At 40.2% G+C, this 24,722-nt stretch overlaps 1 protein-coding gene and 1 long non-coding RNA gene across 4 annotated transcripts; one reads left to right on the top strand and one right to left on the bottom strand.

Moving 5' to 3' along the window:
- Window positions 1-370: 370 nt before the first annotated feature.
- On the top strand, window positions 371-3,196 carry LOC131308565 (uncharacterized). 2 transcript variants are annotated; one of them, XR_009194479.1, is made up of 3 exons: window positions 371-516; window positions 1,859-1,947; window positions 3,069-3,196. It is a non-coding gene; the product is annotated as an uncharacterized LOC131308565 (long non-coding RNA). The 2 variants fall into 2 exon arrangements; XR_009194480.1 differs by lacking the exon at window positions 3,069-3,196 and adding an exon at window positions 2,833-3,062 and having other exon boundaries at window positions 1,859-1,943.
- LOC131308564 (ABC transporter G family member 14) lies at window positions 2,032-6,323 on the bottom strand. 2 transcript variants are annotated; one of them, XM_058335509.1, is made up of 6 exons: window positions 5,359-6,323; window positions 4,063-4,855; window positions 3,416-3,592; window positions 3,107-3,294; window positions 2,523-2,902; window positions 2,032-2,450 (listed from the first exon to the last, which is right to left on the bottom strand). In XM_058335509.1, exons 1-6 carry the CDS (start codon window positions 5,470-5,472, stop codon window positions 2,258-2,260), a joined length of 1,845 nt encoding a protein of 614 aa, XP_058191492.1. In that variant the 5' UTR covers window positions 5,473-6,323; the 3' UTR covers window positions 2,032-2,257. The 2 variants fall into 2 exon arrangements, with proteins under 2 accessions (XP_058191492.1, XP_058191491.1); XM_058335508.1 differs by having other exon boundaries at window positions 2,032-2,902; window positions 5,359-6,322.
- Between the last annotated feature and the right edge of the window lie 18,399 nt (window positions 6,324-24,722).

The raw sequence follows: 24,722 nt of genomic DNA, 5'->3' as shown, positions 1-24,722 counted from the left end.
ATAGAAAAAGGGAAAATTAGTGTCCTTCCGCCAATTTTGTTCATCGTACCTATATGGCGCACTATTTTATTTTTATCACGGCTGCAAATGAATCGAGCTGTTCGTAAATTATTCGAGGCTCAACTCGGTCGAGCTCGTTTAAGTTCGATTCGGATACTAAATGAGCAGAACCTGAACCGTGTGTATGTGAGGGGTTTTGGATGGTGTTGCTTTTGAATTGTTGCGTGTGTGGGCCCACTTGTATGTATGTGGGCCCCACTTGTGAGATAGTGTTATGTTTGGATTGTCGTGTATCTAAACTTTTTTTTGTCTTTAACTGCAATCCACTTCATTTTTTTTTGCCACCCAAATTAATTCCTCAAACATTAACAGCATTCGCACCTAGGTTTGGTATGCGGACTTGAGCATTCAAGTGCAGCATTTGAAGCTTGATGAATTTTCGGTTCAATCGACTAGAATTGAGGTTTTTCCCCCTTTTAATTACCTCCCTTATTATGCTCACGAGCTTCAAGAAAGGTACTCCCTTGATCTTCTTTTTGACTCCATGATGTCAATATGCCATTTATTGATTTCCATGTATGAAATTCTAGAGACATACGTAGTTCCTTACTCCTTAGCAAATGAAATAAAACAAAGGTTGGGCATTGATGGGAAAAAGGATAAGTGGGAGGTGAGAGAAGTGGAAAGTGTTAGAAATTGTCCCACATCGGTTAATTTTCACCTCGAAAACTAGAATATGAGCCTAGGCGGCCTCTCATCTCATTGCCAATTTATTTTGAGGTGGATGCCTTAACATGATATCAGAGCTCAGATTGTAAGAGGTCTTGGGTTCAAGTCTCTCTGTTTGCATTCGTTTGGTCCCCGATTGAATTATGCTTCTCCCATTTGCATTCTATCACAATATGTATGGATGTTTGTATCTCCACGTGTAAGATGAAGTTGCACGTGAGGGAGGGTATTAGATAGCCTGATATACATTGTTTGACCCATTTTCCAACAGCCTAAGCTTTTGAGACTATTGGTAACTTAACAGAAAGTTATTGATAAATGATGGCAGAGTGAGCATTTAGAGATAGAGATGGACTCGGAGAGGGTTTTGTTATTGGGTTTGTCTCGAGTTGTAGGAGGGTAGTTTTGGCATTTTATTTGGTAGAAAAATGCGTGTTTGAGAGAATTTTATGACGTAAGAACCACCAAAGGCCACATTGGACCCACCCTTGCAATGTAAACCTACGAGGGAACTAGCGTAGCAACCCACCGCCACGACCCCCACTTAAATTGTGAGTGCCTCCAAGGTGAATTGAACATGCCGTGGTGTAGGCGCAGGTTTGCCCTTATCACTGGGGGTAAAATTTTCGTTTGATAGGTGTGTATGCTAAGCGTACTGTAACTTTGGATGGTATTTTCCACCGTGCGTTTTAATCCATGAACCACATGGCGCTTATGTGGTCAAGGTTAAACGCCGGGAGGTAATTCGCACCCGACTTATACCACTAAAGGATAAAATGGACTTTCCCAAAAAAATTTGGCCGGGGTTAGTCCTGTATTCTAAAGTAGGAGATGACATGGATTTCAAGTTCATTCTTGTTCTCTGCTTGGACCTCCACCACTTACTGTATCTACACCACTCAGGCATTCACTTCATGCTATTCTCATCGTGTCGGGCCATGGTTAAGTAGGCGTATTTGACATATTGTAGTAAAGGTTATGGTGGTACTGTATCATCTTCCTTGGCCTACCATGAATCATCCACTAATGCTGAAGTCTACGATTATTCATATATATCTCAAGTTCACTTGCTACCCAAATAGTGCAATTTTCGGACACTGATCTCTTGTTGTTTTCAATGCACTTGCAGGAAGCTATTTATTTAAACCCATTCGGCTTTCAAAATCCTCACTCAGCTACAGGATCTGGTTCTACCGACAGATGGTGCCTTTGAGGTCTGTTGTTTAACCTTCTTCTTCTTCTTCTTCAGAATTGAACATGTCAAATTATTTCCCTTTTCAAAGTATGCCTATATGACCGAAGTACAAAATTCTGAAGTTGTAATTTCCATATAAGTATTTGGCGAAAGCCAAAGGATGGTACATGTTATTCTCATGGGGAAACGATCAAAATCTGGCAATAGTGTACCCATCAAATCTAACATTACTCGTCAGTTGAAGAAATGGAAACTCTTCAAACATTTTTCGAAAATGGTCCCACAGGGGAAACTCTTCAAACATTGTCTGTAATGCGTTCTGCAAAACTTAATTCACCGCACCTTGCACAAGGCTAGATAAGCAACAAAACGATAACCCACCAACATCACGGCCATTGCGGACACATCTATCCACAAATGATTCAGGCCCACTGCCTTGATGGCAGGAAAATCTGCAACCCGGCAGTAGGTTCCATTTGAACACTCATAATAAGCGTCCTCATTGTACTGAACCCCAAGAAGGAGCCTGTAACAATAGTAATTATAGCTCAAGTACTTCAACCACATTATGAAAGGAGGGATATGTTGAATATAGTACCCTCCAGCCATAAGGAAGACCATGGTTGTAACTGAGGCTAAAGTAGTGGCACTCCTGGGGTCCATGAGAATGGCACCAAAGGCTAAGCCAAGACCCTGTGAAACAAGAACATTGAAAAGGACTACAAGGAGGAAAAGGATGAAAGTGACTGGATTGGGTTTGAGCCCACCCATCCAATAGAATATGAAGGTAAATGCAGTTGGCAACGAGAGCTCCAGTGGCAGGTCTCCAACAATCCTGGCTAAAAAGTAGGAGGAGAGGCGGTACATTCCAGATGAACGTTCTTTGATTAGCATTGCTCTGTCTGTAGGAAATGTGAAAACAGCATTGTGTAGAGGGTAGAATCCCCAGAACACAGAGAAGAAGAAAATCATGCCAGTCTGCAGTCAAGACGAAACCCTCGGTTAGCATCTATAGGAATTAAGGTTTTCTATTTCAATGACTTTGACTGTTCCTTGGCTGTTTTCAAAGATAAAATGGATCTTTAGTTTTCTAAGTAACCTTTCCTCTGTTTTTTTTTTTCGTTTTCTTTCTCTAGGTCTATAGATAGAATCATACAGTATACATGTTTTCATTAATCTTACACGATCTGCAATATGTGATGTCGGAGTTTGCCACCACAGGAGTCCGCCAAGAAATGCGACACTTATGACTTGGATGATTCTTAGCTTGTTAAAGGTTGCATGTCGTCGCTCCCTCAGCCCTCTCAGAAGTAGCACATTGAATTGATGCCACCAGCTTGTGCACCATTGCTCTGGCTTTGCATTGCTCCCTGTTTCATTTAAAATCAGAAGACCCTTGAGACTTGTCAAGAACTTATAAAAATTAGGGGAAGGGGAAGATATTTGAAGCTAATGTGCTGATTTCTCAATGGTGAGAAGGGAGGAACTTACTTGTGGATGCATGTTGGGTATAAGTGGTGTTATTGACATCCGAACTACATAATTCAGCTTTCAATCTCGTAGAAATGTTCTTGTCATAGGCAGAGATTAGATCATCCCTCACTCTCTTGCGCTCTTGTTCCGTTTTATCTCCTTGCTCGATTGATTGATTGTAGTCAGCTCCAATTCCTGTCATTTCATCACAGTTCTCATGAGCCTACAGTAACTTGGTTTCTAATCTCTTTTCATACTAAAATATACGTTAGCACATGGTCCCCCCGACTACTGTATACATTATCAATTGTAATATCAGTGTTTGCCATTGTGTTTCCGTCAGCTACAGATTTCAGGATCAGATTATGCTCGGTGAGAGTTGCGGATGACGTTAACTTCACCGTTGTACACGAATCTGAACACTGGGAAAAATTTGTTGTTGGGTTACCGTTATGCTTTAATATAAAGATATTGTTGTAACCACTTTCAGTTAGGCCGGTCATATGTGTGTCTCATGTTGATGAAAAAAAAGCTTGGAACAATTGCTGCCTAAAGGTCGGTTCCACTCTGCACAGATGGCCCCTTTAATTTCCTCAACTTTTTCGAGAAAACACAAAGAAACAAGAGCTTTCTGCCTATAAATTCAAAGAGTGATCGAACATTACCATTGGCAAGATCGAGTAAGAGGTCAGCCGGATTGATTGTGATGGATGTAGAAAAACCAATCGAGGAAAAGTACTCCAAAGCAGTGGATGCAGGACCATAGTAGATGGGGCATCCTTCTGACAACAATATTAACTTATCAAACATATGGTAGAGTCGGCTCGAGGGCTGGTGAATGGTAGTGATCACAGTCCTACCCCAATTAGCAAGCTGTTTGATTGTGGTCAGTATCTGTTGAGCTGTGGTTGAGTCCAAACCTGAGGTGGGTTCATCAAGCAATAGTAAGCTTGGGTTAATTAGCAGTTCTTGGCCTATACTCACCCTCTTCTTCTCCCCACCTGATATCCCTCTAACCAGTGGTCCTCCTATCATGCTGTTCCGACACCGAGTTAGTCCCAACTCAGTGATAACTCGCTCTACGTGCTCAACTTTCTCATCATTGGCCATGCTATTGGGTAGCCTTAGAAGTGCAGTGAATAGAAGAGTTTCGGTTACAGTAAGATGAGGGTATAGGGTATCCTGCTGCGCGACAAATCCTGTTCTCCGTCTGATGGAACCAGAAAAGGGCTGACCGTTGTATGTGATTTTTCCGGACAGCTTTCCAGTGTGTCGGCCTCCAAGGGCTGTAAGGAGAGTGGTTTTTCCACTCCCCGTTGGGCCAAGCATTGCTAGTAGCTCTCCTGGACAAACCATACCCGTCAGCCCATTTAATATGGTCTTCTCTTTAGAGCTTGATGTTGCACCACAGCAGAATCCTTTTGGCTCCAACCTCGCTTTGTAAACCACGTCCTCAAACTGCAAGTAAATTGCGAAAATCTGCATAAATAAACCTCACACGAGAAAGAGGTGCTAGAATTGTAGCTTAGTTGAAAACAGTAATAGTTTGGTTACTTTTGGTTAGTTTAGTAAATTACAAGCTAGTGCTATCAGGAAACGCAAATACCCAAACAAATTATGCTTTCGTACGTACTTTCTGAAATATGGTACGACACGACTTTGTTCCAAAATGGTGATACTATGCATAATATGCTCTTCAGAAAATCGAATATAATAAACTGAATAATTGCATGCTATGCTCTTAGAAACGTGCTTTGCATAAATAACTTGGAAAACAATAGTTCAATTGGTTGTTTGTCTCTTGGAAAAGTGAGTTCGAATTCTGTTAGAAGCCTACTCCTACCGTACCACAATTTAGGACATGTGGCATACGACGTTCCTTTTTTGGTGCCCGTGAAACTGTGTTTATTGCGTGCTTGAGAGAGAGAGAGAGAGAGAGAGAGAGAGAGAGAGAGAGAGACCTTCAAAGTTATTTGATGTAAAGGGAGCTGTAGAAAGGATTTTGATTTGGCCTGTACAGGGTTAGCAAGGACAGCTTCATGATGGGTTTCCGACGCAATTGACGGAGTCGCCATGGCGTTGCTGCTTCTACGTTCTGGTTTGAGACGACACACTGGAAGGGAATGTCCAAGTTCAACCGATGGTAATGCTTCTTCTTTCTTTTTTTGGAGGTAGTGCGTTGGTTATAATTGGGGGGCAAAAGGAGAGAAGTTAAGCAGTTGCTTTTAACTTGGCTTCTCAAAGTGAACTGGACAACACATATATATACAATGGCCGGCACAGGAACGAGGATCTTACATGGTAAAAGGTTCTGTGATAGGCCTAGCCTCCATGGTGGGTTCCCACCTTGTATCTTAAAGTATTCCAACACCATCTCAGAATCCACTCTCTGATTTCATTTTCCCTTTATCAGATTGGCATCATCCCGCTCTCTCACTCACTCTGTCTCTCATCGTGTATGCCGTCCTCATATGAAATTATTCTCAACTGCCTTGCAGACGAAAAATTCTAAACAACTGGTGAAAAATGAGAACGTGCGACAGATGAATACTATTGTGAATGGTTGGCCATATTAAATACATTCCATGCATAGAACCATCATATTGAACGCTAAGAAGCTTTGTCATGATATATATGTGAGGGAAGTGGGAGCACCTCAAATCTCAGTACAACGATAGCCAGATTGTTCACAAACATTTCTTTGTTCATTTGGTGTTTTAATTGTTTTGACGTAATTGTTTCGATAATGTGTGTCGTTTATGCATGCCATGTACGTAAGTTTTTCTCATTTGACAGTACAGTCTGTACAGAGTTCTCGGTACCTCAATGGACAACATATAGTCCTTTCCTCCTTTCCATGCATCTTAAGATTGGGATTTTGTGTATGGCCTTCCAAATGGATCCTGATGTGACATGCATTTCTGTAAATCCTTGTTCTTTTGCTATCATTTTATTTCCTTTGCTCTTGCCGAAAACAATATTCTTTTGTTTTATTGTCTTGTTATTGTTGTTGGGTGGTTTATACTGTCTTTGAACTGTTTATATATATAGCTGCATTCAGCGACTTACTATACATCGTAGTGTTAGATTTGACCTTAAATTATAAAATTAATTTGCTAATAGGTTAAAATCTGCTAAAAATTTTTTTTTTTTTTTGTCGAACTGTCAGCAACATATACTAGGCTTCCAGGCTTCTGATTTAAAAATGATTATTCTGAACTCCTTTGGATACGCAATTCTTGCAGTAGCTGCCTAGGCAATAAGTCTGACAATTTTATTTTTTAACAGTCAATAGGCAATAGGTCATCAATTGTTATACCTACAAGTAATAGGTCTAATAATTGATGACGCTTTTCTGGTGAAATGTTCATTAAATTAGGCCTAGGAAAATATCAGAGTGTAAAATTATGAAGATCAATGCAATTTTCGAAGTGATGCACCATACATTTGAAAGTCAGGAACAAAGAGCAATCTTTTGAATAGGATTATTCCGAACTCCTTTGGATACGCAACTCTTGCAGTAGCTGCCCAGGCAATAGGTCTACAATTTTGTTTTGATCAGTCAATAGGCAATAGGCCATCACTTAGGACGATCAATGCAATTTTCGAACTGATGCACCATACATTTGAAAGCCAGGAACAAAGAGCAATCTTTTTCCTTTTTATCATCAGGAATAAAGTTCAATCTGTGATCTGTTCTTTCCAACTTTTAATGGTAATCTTCTGAGAAAGATATTCTTGAACCTATTTTTATGTTTGCATTCACAATTTTGTTTCGGTCAATGATGCATGGAGTTTTCTATTCCCACTACGCGTTGCTGTCAACCTGATACGACGAGGGTAAAGTTGTTAGTCTTGTCCAATCACATAACAAAATTGGACACTTAGATTCCTTTAACTTTTACAAAATTTGAGAAAAAACGAAGTTTCCATATAATAAGCTTCACAATTATAATGGAGAGGGAAAGTCTCTTTTTTTTCCCCTTAAATCTCTTTTTTGGTTTTTATTGTAGCAAAAAAGAACCGGATTCGTGTCCGTAATCCACAGAATACAGGTCTTATATTTGAAACAGTGATGCTCTAACTTTTCTCTATTTGTTGACTGTGTGAAAAATTGTGTCCCCAAAGTTCTGATGAATCATTTCAAAATTCTAGTTGTGTGGTTCCTACTTGGGATGACTCTTAGCAACTGCAGTGTTATATTTTGGGACACGGGATCCTGTAATGCACCCCTACACTACAGGGTCCCGGTTCCAAAATTTCAGTGTGACTCTATTAATGGTCCTTATTGTTGCTATATAGCATTACTCTTTCTCAAAAAGCATAGATGAAGATGCTTGGCATCTTTTTGCTTGACACAAATTAAGCTTCTACTACAATATGGGCAAGAATTGGAGTAAAAAATTTGTTCCCAAACTTTGTATCTGCACCTGTCACTTCTCAGATAAAAAGCGTAGGATATCCGTGCAGCGGGTGGGAGAATTTATGCTTTCCCTGTTAGTTATAGAATAACAATCTACGAAAAACTAAACAAAAGATCACTAAACATCGATAGCTTCCACTGACTTGAGTAACTACTAATATAGGCCGAACTTATCAGCAAAGTCTTTCCTCAATATTCTTTCTCTTCCTTTTTATCTGCTAAGTATTATTTTAGACTGAAGAAGGGTGAGAATGATTAAAGGAGAACCCATAAGTTGGATTCCAATTTGTGTCCATGAAATTGTGTTTATATTATTTGCAGAGCATGCACTGAGATATAAGAGGACAATGGTGGAGCCAGTCTTTTTCTGCATATGGTGTTCAGTCCTTGGCTACTTTAAAATACTACAAGGTGCGCAATTCTAATCTTTTTTTGTTATGGTACGTTATCCTTTTCCTAATCCATCTGATAAGCAAATAATTTTTTCCTTCCCTTAGTGCCCAACCCTTTTGACATATTTCCCATATTCCCTCTCTCTCTCTCTCCAAACTTGTTTGCCAGCATTCTCTGCATCCATATCTCATATGTCGACTTATTCTGTACCGCACATTCATTTTCATATTAGTTGGTCCTAGTAGACCAATTTCACCATCATACAGCTGGCCTGATGAAATATTTTTGCAGATTTTTAGATTCTAGCTTTTTATAGAATCAATTTGGAGGGTTTACCAAATTGTAGAATATGCTTCTACTAAAATATGAAATTTAAAATCTACAGCAGAATTTGATGGTAGAATCAAAATCTATATCAACATCGCAAACAATTGTGGAATGGGCAAACATAGAAACAATCCCATGTATACCGGGATTTCAACTTTGGAAGACTTGGAAAGCTAGACCTCCTGATTGATTATTGTGTTCTCAAGGCAAGATTTATTTATTTATTTTTTGAACTGATTCTCTAGGGCAAGATAACCATTTTCTTTTATTTATTGGATTGCTTGATATCAACAAAATTTCTGCCATTTTGACAAAAAATAAATAATTAAAAAATAAATAATTGGTATCATCAACTACTCAGAATGCATCCAATGCCCAGTTAAGTCTCTCGCTTACGAAGTTTGAGAGGGTTAGTAAGCAAACACTCTTAAGTCTTGCGATACTATTAAGGGTGGGTTCTTGTAAACTTTTTTTTCCCTTCGTTTAGTGTGTTTTGTTCGTTTTTTTTTAAATTTTTTATTAGATTTGCTTTATATTTTTTTGATTAATCATCCGTCTCGACAAAAGGAATCTAAGAAAGTAAAAAAATTGTTGTGACTTTTATCTCCCATTCCCTTGCGGTACTTGTTGCAAAACCTTGCAATAGGAATTTGATGTGGAACTTGTCAAATTAAGTAAGAGCACCAAACAGTTACCCAAATTTATTCTCAGCAAATCTTACAAAGATAGTCAAATCGTGAATTCAATCAAGAATTGGGTTGACATTTTTTTTCGAAAACACTACTCGAATAAAATCGAGTTTTGTAACTGTTCTGTCAAGATTTTCAAAACAATAAAAAAAAATAGACATCAAAGCATTTAGGTTATTAATTATTACAAAAAGTTTATGCTAAAAAAAGAGAGGTTCGTTTTGATTCTTTTGACTGAATATAAGTTAGGTCAACAAATAAGAAGATTGCTTATATCATAGTAAAATATATGGGTGGGTACTAAGTGCTGGGCTGGGACGGAATTTATGATCCAATATAACGTAATTGATTTCGCAATATTTTATGGGAAGTGATAATGCCAAAACTGTTTTTGTTAGTGTCAAAATTCCAGTGCATAAAAGGCTTGTATCATGTTCAGTGTACACAAGTCTTTTATGCACTGGCAACGCAAGTCTTTTATGCACTGGAATTTTGGCACTAACAAAAATAGTTTTGGCATTATCACAACTATTTTATTAATTAGAGGAAACAAGAGTTTGAGAATATAAATTAAAAAATGGCAAAAACATTGATCACACAAAGAATGGAATGGAAAATTCGTAATGTCTATAATACAAATCGCGACGGTGTGGTGGCCCATATTTTTTTCCTCCACCGTTGGATTTGTAACACACTTTTCTACATAAATCTTCACCCTTTATTCATTCTCATTCTAAGACCCCTGTAATTAATTGGCTCTCACAACAATAATTTACGGTAAGGCAAATCAAAGGCTATTGCTATTGCTATTCCTAATTCTACGGCAATAAAATGCACTTTATTTATGGAATCAAAGGCAACTAAATATACACGGCAAAATGGATGGAAACTAAATGCACTTTATTTATGGTAAGAAATGCAAATCAATATACATGGCAATAAACAAAATGCACTTTATTTATGGTAAGAATGCAAAATAAAATGCACATTATTTATTGCCGTGTATATTGATTTTGCCGTGCATTGTCATTTTGCATTCTTACCGCCATCTCGGTTATATGCGAACACCCCAAAGTCAAATCTTGTGGGTGCTACTAGGGCAGCATGAAAAATACACTGGATTTTCCTCAAGGGAATAAATCACATCTCGTTACTCATTCTACTCGGTGGGTATCTTCTCATTCTACTCGGTGGGTTACAGTGGTACCTATCTTCTCCATGACTTTTAGCCAAATATTTTTCGAATCATTCCAAAAAGTGACAACCACAGGATTTAACAATGTGAGCTCGTAAATCAAATAAATTCAAATACCTAATAATCAATAGAATACATTTGCATAGAGATTTAGAGAAAATGTATTATATACTACCCAGTACCTCAAGTTACGATCATGCCTGTAGAATATTTAAGTCTCTTCACCATGTACGACATCCTGAAATTCCACAATAATCAGATTGCATTTCGCCGTACGATTCTAGCTCAATATCTCATCTTGGTGTATAACCACCCAAAATGCAACGGCCAAATTAAACGACCAATTTTCTTCCTTTCTAACTCACTGGTTTTTATTATTTTTCCTTGTCACGGCAATACTTCCACTTTCTCCATCATACTGTTTAAGTTCCATTTTACAAGTTTAAGTTTCTTTGGTGGAAGGAAACTTAAAAGGCTATGTTTGGTTTGAATTTTGATGAAGATTTTTGGTGTAATGAGTGGAGAGAGAATTGAAAAACGGGAGTAACAATTGGGGAGAAAACTAGTGGAAATGGTGTGTGGAGAGAAATGGTTGGGTAACCCAAACCGAATACAGTCTGAGGCCGGGTCCCTAATCTAACATCTATATAAGCTTGTGATATCCATCAATCAAAGCAGCAAGTCTTGCATAGGTTAGAACACACCTATATCTATATCCACAGAGTGTGAGGGTTGGTGTTCATCTTGAACAACATTTGTCAAAGGTTAGTGCGATCTAATTTCTGCTATGTCTAGTTTTTATAATTTTCTTAGAAAGAGCTCTTTGAAGCTTAGGTTATTTACCTGATAGACGAACCTGGAACCTAGTGTTTTTAGACTCGTTTAGGAATTGAGTTGAGCTTGAGTACATTCTTGCTTGCATACTTGAGCTCGGCTCGTGTTCTAAAAACCCCAATTATGATCTATAAAGCATGGATATTGGTATGGGATATGAACACGACATGATGTGGTATGGTGACGATACGGATACGGTGGTACGATAACATTTAAAAAGAAGATACTTCTTAGAATCTCACTATGTCTCCCTCTCTCTAAAAATTAAGTTAAGTGCTACAAATATATCATTTTCTTTATTCCTAACAATTTTACTCTACTACTATGCAATAAAGTTCGGATACGTGTACGTTCAAGTATCCAAAAAGAATATGATATTTCAAACTAGCTTTAAAAGATTAATATTCATATATATTGTGGATACTTCTAGGATTCGTATCCGCGAGTATCGAAGGAGTATCTGTATCTGATACAGATACGATTCTCATCTAGAAGTATCCGTGCTTCATAGATTATTATACAATCCTTGTAGATTTAGTCAGAGCTTGATTCCTCTTATCCAACCTCCGAGTCCACGATCGAGCTTGGCTCATTTACATAAGCTTGTCTAGAGCTCGAGACAGCTCCAATTTCTCAAACACTAGACAAGCTTGAACTCGATTATTTGAGCTCGAGCCGCCAAGCTCGGATTGAACTAATTTTTTCCAGCCAATCTCAGCAAAACTCAACTCGACTCGACTCGTTTCCAGCTCTTTGTTCCCTACCTAGTGCATAAAAGTGGTTATCACTTGTAACGCCTCGTTATTTTCTAAAAATAAACTTCAAAATACACTGTATTTAAACACTTCTAGGCCCCTATTTTCTCAATAAATAAATTACATCACCAAAATAAACTTAAGCCGCCTTCTAAATATTCTTCTAGATGCTCCAAAATTATCAACTCTTCTAAGAACTCTCCAAATTAATCTTTATATGCTCCGATTCAATTTCCACTAATCCAACTCCATACCTGAAAAAGAAATTATCCGGAAAGTATACGATACAACAGAATAACAAAGCTTATGTTCAAGTGGAATCAATAAGCGACAATCGACCACCAAGTCGAAACAACAATCACAAAGGACCTCATACCATGTCCTCCTCAGTACATGACCAGTGACCCTCCCCCAATACCTCCTCACCGAGTCATTATCGACCCATTCTGGCTTTGGATAGGCTATTGGTGCATGAGTTCACTCGATCCCTGTACTAAACAGTTCTATAGTACTCAGCCAACAACATCATATTCGATATCAATTATTCCACTTTTCAATGATATCCACAAGATTGAATAAATATCACGAGATAATCAAAAGGAGTACAAAAGTGATAGTGAAGAAAGGATTCCGGAAGTGGGAAGCATATTGTATACTCCCCGGATTATCTCAAATATGCATGGTCGTTACGTCTACGAATCAATGCCTTAAAACATTTTTCCATCTTCCGACTAAATACACCACTAGCCCACCAATCCAAAACTATTTATAAAATAAACTCTCAAGCTTTTTTTCTCTTTTATCTCTCTCTCTCTCTCTCTCTCTCTCTCTCTCTCTATAAGCTAACAATTGGAATGAGAAGTGAAGAGAAGTGAGGTGTGTGGAGGGGAGTGGAGAAGTCATATCTAGAAAATTGTAACCATATATATCTTATATAATCTAATCATATCTTATATAATCTAAAATATCCAACAAAATCTATATAATATCTAACAAAATCTATATAATATCTAATAAAATCTAATCCAATCTAATCCAATCTTTATAAAATCTAGGGATATCTAGGAAAAATCTATATCAAATCTCTCTCTCAATCTCCTACAATAAACTCCTTAGATTTGAGGGAATCACAATCTTAGATTGCATATCATATCTAGATTTTTCTAGGATTCCTTAAGGTAACAATTATGACTCTCTCCTTATCTATACACTATGATTATACTTGGATATCAATCTCTCCCAAATATCTCCTAGATTTTTCAAATCTTTTCCTAGAAATCTCTCTCTCTCTCTCTCTCTCTCTCTCTCTCTCTCTCTCTCTCTCTCTCTCTCTATATATATATATATATATATATATATATATATATATATATCTCAAGATCTCTCCTAGATTCATACATATCTTTCCTAGATTGTTAGAATCTTGAACCCAAGGTTAGGGTTCTATAATAGTTGGGTACAAGGATATCATGGTTCAAGATATGAAAAAAAATCCTATGATATCAAAGGGTTTTTAATGGCTAGCTCCTAGAGTTAAATTATAGTAATACAATCACTTTAATAAATGATAAAATAATTTTTAGTAAAAGAATTATAACAAAATGTTTATTTTATTTAAAAAAATTTGACGTAAAAATTCGGATCGTTACACTTGTACACCGGTAAAATTTTGTTTTCCAAAATCAGTGCTTTTCTGGTCACTAACAACTACTGAACATAACCACTAATTAAATGACAGTGTTCCTCTCAACCAATACACTGAAAGAGTGCAATGCTGATTTATAGATGTGTGTATCCCATATTGGCATATTGGACTAGGGAAGATTTTGTGGTAAATTATAAAATCAGTTATCCATTTTTTATGTGGCTATTGGTTTCTGTCACAAATGATTTCTCTGCAGGAGGAGAATATTAGAAAGAAAAGTTAACAAAAGTAAGATTTGAACCAGTGCTCAATATTTTGCAAGTGCTCAACATTCTCTGAGTAGGGCGGCCAAACAAATCAAGTTTGGCCTAGTTTGTGCTCGTTAAAAGCTTGTTTAATAGTATTAATTTGTTACATAAATAAATCAAGTTTGAATATTTCTTTCAAGCTCGTCAATATTTTAAATCTAGCTTGAACAAGTTGCTACGTAAACCAGCTTGTTTGACTTATTATGTATAAAAATTTGAAATTACTCAGGGCGGCTATTGATCAGCTCGATTAAAACCCAATGAGTCAAATGCTATGATTGAGTCAAATGCTATGATTGAATCAAATGCTAAGATTGAATATATTTTAATGTAGAGCAATGAATTGTTCTAGTTTAATACAAAAACTTAACCAGTTTAAAAACGTTTTCTAGCATGACTTGTTTATTGAGTGAATCGATCATAAACGAGCTTTAGTCAAGTTAACGACCCAAAGTAAGCGGTTTGGAGACATACGCCAAGGATGGCGCCGCACTGGGTCCTAAATTTTACTCCATCTAACGTGCTTGGTATGTGCGCAGAGACCTTTTGAATTAACTATGATATCCACAAGTGAAGGTGCTAATGATTAATGGCATTTCTGAGTTCATGGAAGGAGTTGGAAAGTTGACACGTGGCTCGCACTCCTAGTGGGTTGTGTGGTGGAGGAGGTGTAGGAGAAACGTCGAACTGATGGGAGAAATAGGTGTCGTCATTATATATGTTGGAAACCCCTCGACACAAAAGCATAGAGATTTTCAGGACAGAGGAGATCGTACCAAGAAATTGGTGTGATCATTTTATGCTGGATAATGATTTGTTAGATGAAGTTTGAGTCTCACCATTAGTCACATAATCCTTCAAAATATCTCGTGTCAGCGTTCTCAATTCTCATATTGCGCTCGTGCTTTCAATCCTCGTTCTCGCGAATTTTAGTAGATCAAGATGTATTTCAAAAACGCTTTCACGCTTCCGCACGCGAATTATGTGACTTTCAGGTCCCACCCGCCCATCACGGAATCCCCACTTTTTTGCAATCATTATTACCAGTTGATTTCCTCTCCCTCCCTCTCCTCTTGTTGTCTTTTTTTTTTTTTTTTTTTTTTTGTGATTTGAGCAAATTGGGCTTTCCAACAACCCCATTTTTGTTCTAATAATGATTTGCCACTTCTCTTAATTAAGGTGTTGAAAGGTTCCCATTTGTTCTCACCACTGCAACCTAACTTGAGAAAGAGTGCTTGCTATCCTGAAGCCATCTTGTAAAATACCTTTGTGGTCCACTAACTACTACCAGGTTAACTGGTTAAGGCATTTAGATTGTTTGCATATGAGGGAAATATTTTTGAGCCGAGTTCAATCCCGGTCAAATAAATTCATGTCTAATGGCATAGACGAATGTAGCTACTTGAGTTAGAGACGGGTCTACTTGAGGGCATATGGGGGCCAAGGCGTCCTCATTGTTTCGGGGTTTTTTTTTTCAAAATTTAATATTAAAATTTGTTGTTGTTTTTGGTTGTTAAGAATTGTATTTTGTATTGGGTGTTATTTAGATATTTAAATGCTTTAACAATGTGTTTGTTTTGGGTCACCAAACCCTATTCCTCTCTCTGCACATGGTCTCTCATAAGTTTTTTCTTCAATTATTAATCTAATTTCTCTTATAAGTTTTTTCTTCAATTAATCTAATTTCTCTTTCTATTTCTCTACACTGATTACCAAAAAACTTCCCTCACAATCTAAACCAAACCAATTAACTACTAATAGATTCCGGAACCTTGCGATGAATAGAAGCATCTAGGAGTCGATTTGAGGATGAAAACTATTTCAGAGGGGCAAATTCACATTCACAATTAAAAATCTTGGACATGTAATACAGAAAGAAGCGAGAAGAGTAACACCAATTGAGCATAAAATGGCTGATAAAATAGTCACCTTGAACAGAGGATTATCTAGTGAAAGAGCAAGGCTTCTTTTCTGCCGTGGAGGTAACGAACAAGGAGAGGCAGAAGAGAGGAACGTTTGTTGCAATTGCCACGCCATTCCCAGGTTTGCCAGATCCCGGTTGGTGTTCTTTTGACAAGGATTCATTACTGTTAACTCTCTCAAATTACTGATTATCACATTTGCCCTCAAAGTACTGATTTTACAGCCCGTTTGGTACACGAGAGTTCGCGCGAGAAGAAAGGAGACGGGGAGAGAGCTCAATCTCTCCCTCGTTTGGAAGGGAAACAAGGCGAGAGATCGAGGGTGAGAGACGGAGGGAGACCAGAACCCCTCCTAAGCCCAGTTCCATTTCTCACCAAAAATGGCGAGATTCCATGAGAAAGGGGAGCGTGTGGTCCACCCCTCATCGGATGATTCGGATCGTCGTCAGACGAGTGGCTGTGCATCGCCGGAGAAAAGAGAGAGAGAGAGAGAGAGAGTACCAGGTTTGCCGGAGAAGAGAGGGAGAGAGTTTCAGCTTGCCGGAGAGTCGCCGGAGAAAAGATTAGTCGCTTGAGAATTTGAATTCTCACTGTTATTTGGATGGGAGGGTGAGAAATCACACCCCCTTTCTTTTCTTTTCTCACTAATAAGGGAGAACACACCAATTTCTTCTATTTTCTCACCCCTCCATCCAAAGGGGCTGTTAACATTCCAAAAAACATGGGATAAATCAAGTCGAAGAAAGGAAAGGAAATGAAAGGAAAATGGAGAGGAAAATTCTTCTTTGTTTTGTTATTTTCTTTTTTGTTTCCTCTCAAACCAAACAAGGGAAAATTATTTTCACTTTTTCCTTTCTTTTCCATAGGATCCAAACAAAGCCTACTACTACCATACCGAATTTTGTTTTTCGAAATAATAAATAACCCATTACAATTTTATAATGTCACCACACTAAATTATTTTTTCACTTGAAACCCACCCTTTTTGCAAGCTCCCATTAGGGGCCCGCTATGCCAAAAGCAGTTCCCTTGTGCCCCTTGATTTTTTGGTAACGACTATCGGTCCCCAATGAATTTTGACTTATGTTAATTTCTTTCATCCCCTTAAAAATCTATGTAGTTCTCCTAAGTGTATGAACTTAATAAGCATGCCCTCCTACGAATTCTAAAGTTTTTTTTTTTGTCTTTAATATAACTTCAGATTTTGATGCTCGGTTTTAATCTACAATTTTTTTTGGTCAAAAGTGAGAAGATTATATTGATAAACGTCCAATTAGACTCTTTTTTTTGGGGGTAATTAGGGGCTTTGTTGAAACGAAACATATTTTTGAGCTGGTGTATAAGTATATCCAGTTAGGGATTTTGGTTTCTAAAAAAATAATGATACAAATGATTGTGAGAATTCTTTTCGGAAGATTATCATGAATGATTTCCCCTAAATCAAGTTCTGGATCCGTCACTGCCTGATCTTTAGTAAGATGCTCACAGGCCCATCAAACACGTTTAAAAGATAATTATGCATGAAAGAGAGGAATTCTAATATGTTTGTCTGCTTCTTCTAATTCACAGTTGCTTGGACTATATATTTCTAGGTGTGACAGTACTTATTGAACTTTTTTTTTTATTTTTAGGTTCTTATAAATCTCAAAGGCAATTAACCAATATTCAAATCGCCAATTGAGGAGGCCATAGGTCAACATTTCGCACTGTCTGGATTATTGCCGAATCAGACACACGCACGCACACACAGAGATATCTATATATATGCAACTTTAGTTGGAGATGACTAAAACGCCAACCCATTTCATGGATTACGTAAGTTACCTCTAGCTTTATTATCTTGTCAAAAAGTTAACACGATTAATTAACTAATCTTGGTGATAACCAAACGATAATTAACTAATGCATGCTGATGATAAGCAAAAGGGCATTTTAATCTAGTTATTAATTGGCTACATAATTATAGTAGTGTTTGGATAACTTGCATGCCCATAAAGGAGTAGATAAATGGGTACTACAAAAGAGGTCTTGAAACAGCCACATAGATAGTGGTTAGGTTTTAGTTCTCATCTTCCTAGAACGGTTTGGAATGGTCGGACTACTCGATTTCTATACAACTGTACAAATTCGGACCGTGTGAAACCCTACTTGAAAGTTGCTTGTCCAAACCATAGCATAAAAGGATGCCATCCAGCATTTCTTCTTCGATGGTGGTCGGCGGTGGTAATTCCCAGTTCTCTCTCTCTCTCTCTTCCCCATGCTTTTGAGATTTTCGTCGTTGTTTTGTTTGGGACCTCTCGTTTTGGGGAGGTAGTGGATGGTGTAGTGTTCGTAGAATTTATCTTTTATAAAATATAAATCTAAATATAAGAAATAAAAAAAGATGGATTCTTGGAAAGAAATAGATAAAAACAGGTTTTTGAGGCAGAAAAAAGAAGATAAAACAGAGGTTATTATGTATCGTTTTCTAATTATGTGTTTGTTTTCTAGTTGACTTTCAATCAGTGGTTAAGTAGCCTAATAGACTATGAGATCCGGGAGACCCAACGAGGAGTCATTATTCATATAGGTGCTAGATTTGTTAAAGGGTTCAATGCCGTCATAAAGGACTCTGTAGTTTGAATGAGGGGGGAATTCAACGGTAAATTACAAGCTTCTGTGCTCTTTTTAAGGGAAAATGTGGGTCATCGATCGTGGATTCTTGTTTCATTCGATGGGCCACTCAACCAGCTAAACATCAACAACCACCTCCAAGGTCCTTTGAGGGTGGCTGGAGGACTTAAGGCTGATCTGAGTGACTTGCGAAGTATGGTCAATGCAGTTGCAGCCAAATTTGTGAAGCCGCTCCGCCCAGAGGATCTTCTATTTGTCAACACCGTGGTGTGTGCACCGCCTCATCCGTGGGTGCCTCAACAATTGCAGGATCGTTGGCTCAAGGAGATGAATAAACTGTGTTTTACAAACTACTCTCACCCCCTATTCTTCATTAAAGCAAAGTGGGTAAAATTCGTATACAAATGCCATTAAATAGAAAAGAGGGACTGACGCCAATTTCGCTCTTTATGTGTCCTTGAGCGTCGTTCTCATTGACATGACCGGTTGGGCTTACTCAATTCCAATAGTGATTAGAAATCGGAACAATTCCAATAGTGATTAGAAATCGAAATTGAGTAGGCCCAACCAGTCATGTCAACGAGAGCAGCGCTCAGGAACACATGAGAGCGAAATTGACATCGGTTCTTCTTTTCTATCTCGTGGCAATTGTATACGAATTTTACCCACTTTGCTTTAGTTAAAAAGAGGGGGTGAGAGTAATTTGCAAGGCATACTTATTCATCTCCTTAAGCCGACGAGACGACAACTGTTGAGGCACCCACGGATGAGGCAGCGCATACACCGCATTGTTGAAAAAAAGAAATTTTTCGGGCGGAGTGGCTTCACAAATTTGGCTGCAATTGCATTGACCATGCTTCCCAAGTCATCCAGATCAGCCCTAAGTCCTTCAACCACCCTCAAAAGGACCTTGAAGGTGATTGTTGACGTTCAACTAGTTCAGTGGCCCATCGAATGAAACAACAATCCGCGATCGACAGCCCACATTTTTCCTTGAGAAGCGTGCAAAAGCTTGTAAATTCCCCTTGAATTCCCCTCTCATTCAAACTACATAGTTACTTTATGATGGCATTGAACCCTTCAACAAATCCAGCACCCATATAAATAATGATTCCTTATTGGGCCTCCCAGATCTCATGGTCTATTAGGCTATTTAACTATTGATTGAAAGTCAATTGGAAAACAAACATATAATTAGAAAACAATACAAAATAACCTCTATTTTATCTTCTTTTTTCTGCTTCAAGGATCCATCTTTATCTATTCCTCTTTAAGAATCCATCTTTATCTATTTCTTAAATTTAGATATATATTTTATGTATATGTAAAAGAGAAATGCTACGTACCCTACACAGTTCCACTATACCATCCTCTACCTCTCCAAAACAACGTTGGACGCACTATACCATCCACTGGGAGCCAACCATTGCCAGCACCGACCACCATTGGACCCTCCCTATCCACCTCTGGTGACCACCAGCACCTGAACAACCAAAACTGATTGAATTGGAACACTAATTGGAACCCTAATTTTCTGTGCAAAAATCCCCAATACCTACGAATTGAAAATGGAACCCTAGTTCGATCAATACCAGCGTTCGAGATAGAGAGAGAGAGACCTTTGTCAGTGTACGGCGGCGGCGGTAGTGATCGAGACCTTCGTTAGCGTTCAAGATCGAGGCAAGTGATTGTGGTTCGAAGCTCGGCGGCGGTGGTGGTCGGCAGTCGTGGAGGCGTCTTCTTCATCGGCATTGTCGATAGTAGTGGTGGTTGGCGGTGCGTTGGGTTGGGTGTGGTGTCGCCCTCTCCTCTCTCTCTCTGTGTTCTTCTATAACGACTAAAGGGGAGGGGAAACAGGGAAACAAGGATTTTTTTTAGATTCAATAAATATCAAGCAGCCAGAAGCATCAAAGGATCCACGAAGTCCACATGCCCAACAATTCTCATATATACCTGATCAAAATCAATTTGCCAATGTCCTTATATCCAACACGATGAGTAATTGACGTAGCAACAATTAAGCAATGTATGGGGGCGTGATTTCTTTGTGATCCTTCTTGTGTAGCTATCTGCATGTGAAATGGCGCCGATCTCGATGTACCTGCAGAACCGGAGGGGGTTGTTCCTCCGGGAAGAAGCTCCGACGAACTAGTCAGTAGGTGGAGAAGGGGAGAAGAAGTTTAATCAGAAAATATCTTGGAAGAGAGAAGATGTTGTTGTTTTCCTTTTTCTTGTTCTCTTCCAGGCCCCCTTCTTAGTGGTGTTGCTCTTCTATTTATAGGCAAAGAGGTGGAGTGCTGAACAAGCTGGTCATACTTTCCACGTGTCACGTTCTGCTCGGTTGGCGCCTTGTAGCAGGGCCATTTAATGAACACCACTTCCCTAGTCTTTCAGAGCCACATGGGTTGATGTCAGAAAGGTCACATCATCCAGAGATGTCACTTCGAATATCAGAAAAGACAACTTACTTATCAGTAGATATTTATGGAAGGTTCCACAATCGTCTAAGCTCGACGGGACCCACTTCCGCCATACGAATTATCCGAGCGTAGGATGTCCCTACTGAAGAAAAACCTAGCCGAACAAGCGGATGTTCCCACCCGTGCGATTGATGAGACACCGAGCGAACTCAAGTGTGGTATGTTCGGGTAAAGCTTGTAACGTTCAGTGAAGTATTCGTGGTTCCGAAGATATTTACAGGTGAACTGACATAGCTTAGATGATGGGTCAAACAGCGTGTGAACCCTCATTCCCCCTTTCTGGACCTTGTGACCCCTTCGGATATTTCGGCCCCTTACAATAGCCCCTCAACTCCTTCTTTTCTTGCTCGAAAATAGAAGGAGGAGTTGAATAAGAATCTGGCTGAACGTAAACATAAATCCGAAGAACGATCGACTGGACGAACCGTTGAAGTTGAACGGACAGAAATGTTTGGAGCGCTTCGATATGTGTGCGCAGCTTTCATTAAATGCTTCTGTAACCGTCGATTTGAATCGATGCCAGGTGTCACGATTTCATTGGGTAGTGGTACGGCACGCTTCACACCTGCCACGTGTCCCTCATCGAGCGGCACATCAGTGTCCCGCCCAAATCCAACGGCCAGGGTTAGAGACCGCTTTGAATTCTACACCCAGTATAAAAGGGGAGAAGGAAGGAGAGAGAAGGTTACTCTCTCTCTGACTCTCGATCGTTTTACTGTTCAAGCACCATTCCAGACTGAAATCGCCAGAAATCTGCATATTTGAAGGTTTTGATCACAGTTTTTTCTTGATTTCTCAGGTATTTCTTGAGCCCCTCCATTTCTTGATGCATTTTGAGTGTTTTTTGAATGTTTTTCCCCCTTTTTGGTCGATTCTTTCCTCTTTGTCTGGACTGAAACAACCGCCTGATACCCAGGTGTTCATGTGTTCTTCCGAGCATACGAACACCTTGAAATCGTGTTCTTCCGAACACGAGGGCATCTTCAAGTGTGGGTTTTTCCAAAGGGACAATTTTCAAGAAGCCTAGCACGCCGTGTTAAGCTTCTTAATCTCTGTTTCTTCATTGGAAATGCGTAGGGCCCCTCATCGCTTTCCTGAGCGGTAGGCAGGAATCCCTTCTTCGGATTTTCTTTCGAAGGGGTATCGTTCGGACGAAAGTCACCGATCAGACTTGACACCCCCGAGTAACATAGATCACCGAACATAGGCACTTAGATTCCTGGCCATGCAAATCGCTAACGGTCTCACCCCCTGCACTTGTTTGTTTCTAGGTACGGAGTCTTCAAAGTCAACCTCTTCGGCTGAATCATATCGGTCGGTGGACTCCGCAGCTTCGAATTTTGGTAGATCTGATCCAGAGCTATCCGAAGCTATCAGAGACTTCGCCAGGAACTACCGAACGGGGTCAAGTGTCAAGGGTCCCGAGGGAGTAGAGGGAATCGACTACCCCGCCAGGGTGACGCCCCTCCGAACAGTGGGGCCGGACCCCGATATTATAGATATAGGCGAGTCGTCGTCCGAAAGGGAGCTTCCCCATGACAAAGTCGAAGAGGAAGAAGAGGCCGAAGAGGCTGACGAAGCCGAGTCGGGACGAGAGACTCCAATTGCTTCGTCAAGCCGAGCGAGTGAGGGAACAGGATTTGTAGGGGAATCCTCGTCGCATCCGCCGAAGGAGAAGAGAAAAATCGTCCCAATGGATTCCGATGTGATTCCTGACCGAACGGGGAAGGACCCCTGCCCTTACTTGGAATGCTTCCAGGACAAGAAGAGCCTGGACACCTTCCGAGCTGTTTATGACATCCCCAACGACGTTGTCATTACACCCGTCCGAGGGAACCGAATAAGTTACAGTGACGAACACGTCACCATCCCCTTGATGGCAATCACAGAAGGGGGCCTTCGGTTCCCGATGCATAGAGTTTTGAGAGAGATACTTCACCGTTTCAATCTCACTCCGTGCCAGCTGAGCGTCAACTCCTACCGCATCATTCACTCGGTAATCACCCTTGCTGAGGTGAAGATGTTCCGACTAAAAGCCTTTCACTTATTTGAAAATTATATGGTGTCTAGAAACGTTCGGTACTCCCGATACTACCTCTACTCCCGGAGGAAGATGCAAAAGATCATTCCCGAGGGCATGTACGACTCGGAGAAGTGGGCCTCCGACTATGTCGAGGTTCGGGGAAATTTCCAGTTCCCCGAACACAAATATGGCCAATTTGAAATAGCCACACGAAGGGGAACGCCGAGTAAGTACACTTGCCCGTTATTTCAGATGTTTATTCCTTCTGTTGCTCTTATTTCTCTTATCAAAAATTTGACTGACGATTCCATGCTTTACTTCGGCAGATACCACTAGGCTTAACAAGGTACTGTTAAGGGCGGCGAGAGATTGCGGTCTTGCCGAATCACTACTCACCATCCCAGCGGAAGAGAGAGACGCCCCAACCATCCTCAAATATAAAGCTACCTACGGCGGTCGGATCCGAAGGAAGGTGACCGAAGAGCTCGAGCAATCTGAGGAAATCCCAGAAGAGCTACAACCGAGCATCGATAAACCTCTCCGAGGGACAATCCGACTACCAACCGAAGAAGAACCTTTCCCTGAAAAAGAAGATATGCCTCCAAGGAATATCAAGGATGTTCTCCAGAAGAGACTGGAAGAAGAAGAGAGAGAGAAGGCCCAACTTCGAAAGGCTGGAGCCTCGGGTGCTTCGGGCTCGGCCCCAAGCAAGAAAACCCCACCTCCCCCACCCTCCAAAAAAAGACCACTGAGCGCCCCTCCTTCCCCGAAGGAACCACCCGCGAGCAAGAAGACAAGGGCGGCCCTGAAGGGAAAGGGCCAGGATGTGGTGCTGCCGAAGAAAGCCTCAGCAGAGGGAGAAGGGAAGGCGCCTGCTTCTGAGCTTGACATCCCATGGGTGCCAAACTTCATCACCCCCGGCAAGAAACAGGTTCTCAAATCTGACAGCCTGAGGGAGGATCCCTCCTTGGCTTTCACTCTCCACTCGGGGCTAGCTTTGCCGAGGGATGTGCAGAGTCCCCCCTCTTTGAAAGCAGCCCTGAGTGAATATTACTACCATGTCGGAAGGGTAAGTAAATTCTTTCATACTTGCAATGATTTTCTGCACATATGCCTTATTTCGTCGGAATGACTTTCATTTTGCTTTGTTTACAGGCCACCCAGTCCATAATGAGTGCCCAACTTCATCTCACCGAGCATGACAAAAAGTCAAAACTGATGAAGCAGTCGGTGGAGTACAACAAGGGCCTTGCCGAGGATTACAAGAAGGGCTTGGAGCAATCCGAGCTCGTGAGGCAAAGCCTCGAGGTCCAGGTTGCTAACCAAAACGACCTCATCAAGGGGTTGCAGGAGTTGGCCGAGCAAACCAGAGCTGAAGGCAAAGATGAGGGGCTGGCTGAGGGGAGAGCCTTAGGGAGAGAAGAAACGAAGAAGGAGATGGAGAAAGAGATGCTGGGGCAGTACGAGAAAGGATATGCCCAGGCCGAAGAAGATGTGGCCGATCAAATCCTTGAAGTGCAGGATGAGATCAAGGAGGGCCAGCACAAAAAGAGCTTTATGGTCGGCTACAATAGGGGTCTTGACGACGCAGGCGTTGAGCCTGACGACGAGAGGAGGTGTCTAGTGGAAGTACCATTGCTCGCCTCTGCCAAAGCTGCGGAAGAAGAGGCAACAGCTAACGCTGCCGACTCGACCACCCTACCCGCCCCTACCGACGC

The sequence above is a fragment of the Rhododendron vialii genome, chromosome 11a (genome assembly GCF_030253575.1).
Source record: "Rhododendron vialii isolate Sample 1 chromosome 11a, ASM3025357v1".
NCBI classification, from domain to species: Eukaryota; Viridiplantae; Streptophyta; class Magnoliopsida; order Ericales; family Ericaceae; genus Rhododendron; species Rhododendron vialii.
Note: the sequence above shows the minus strand (reverse complement) of the source record. Positions and strands in the feature narration are given on the sequence as shown.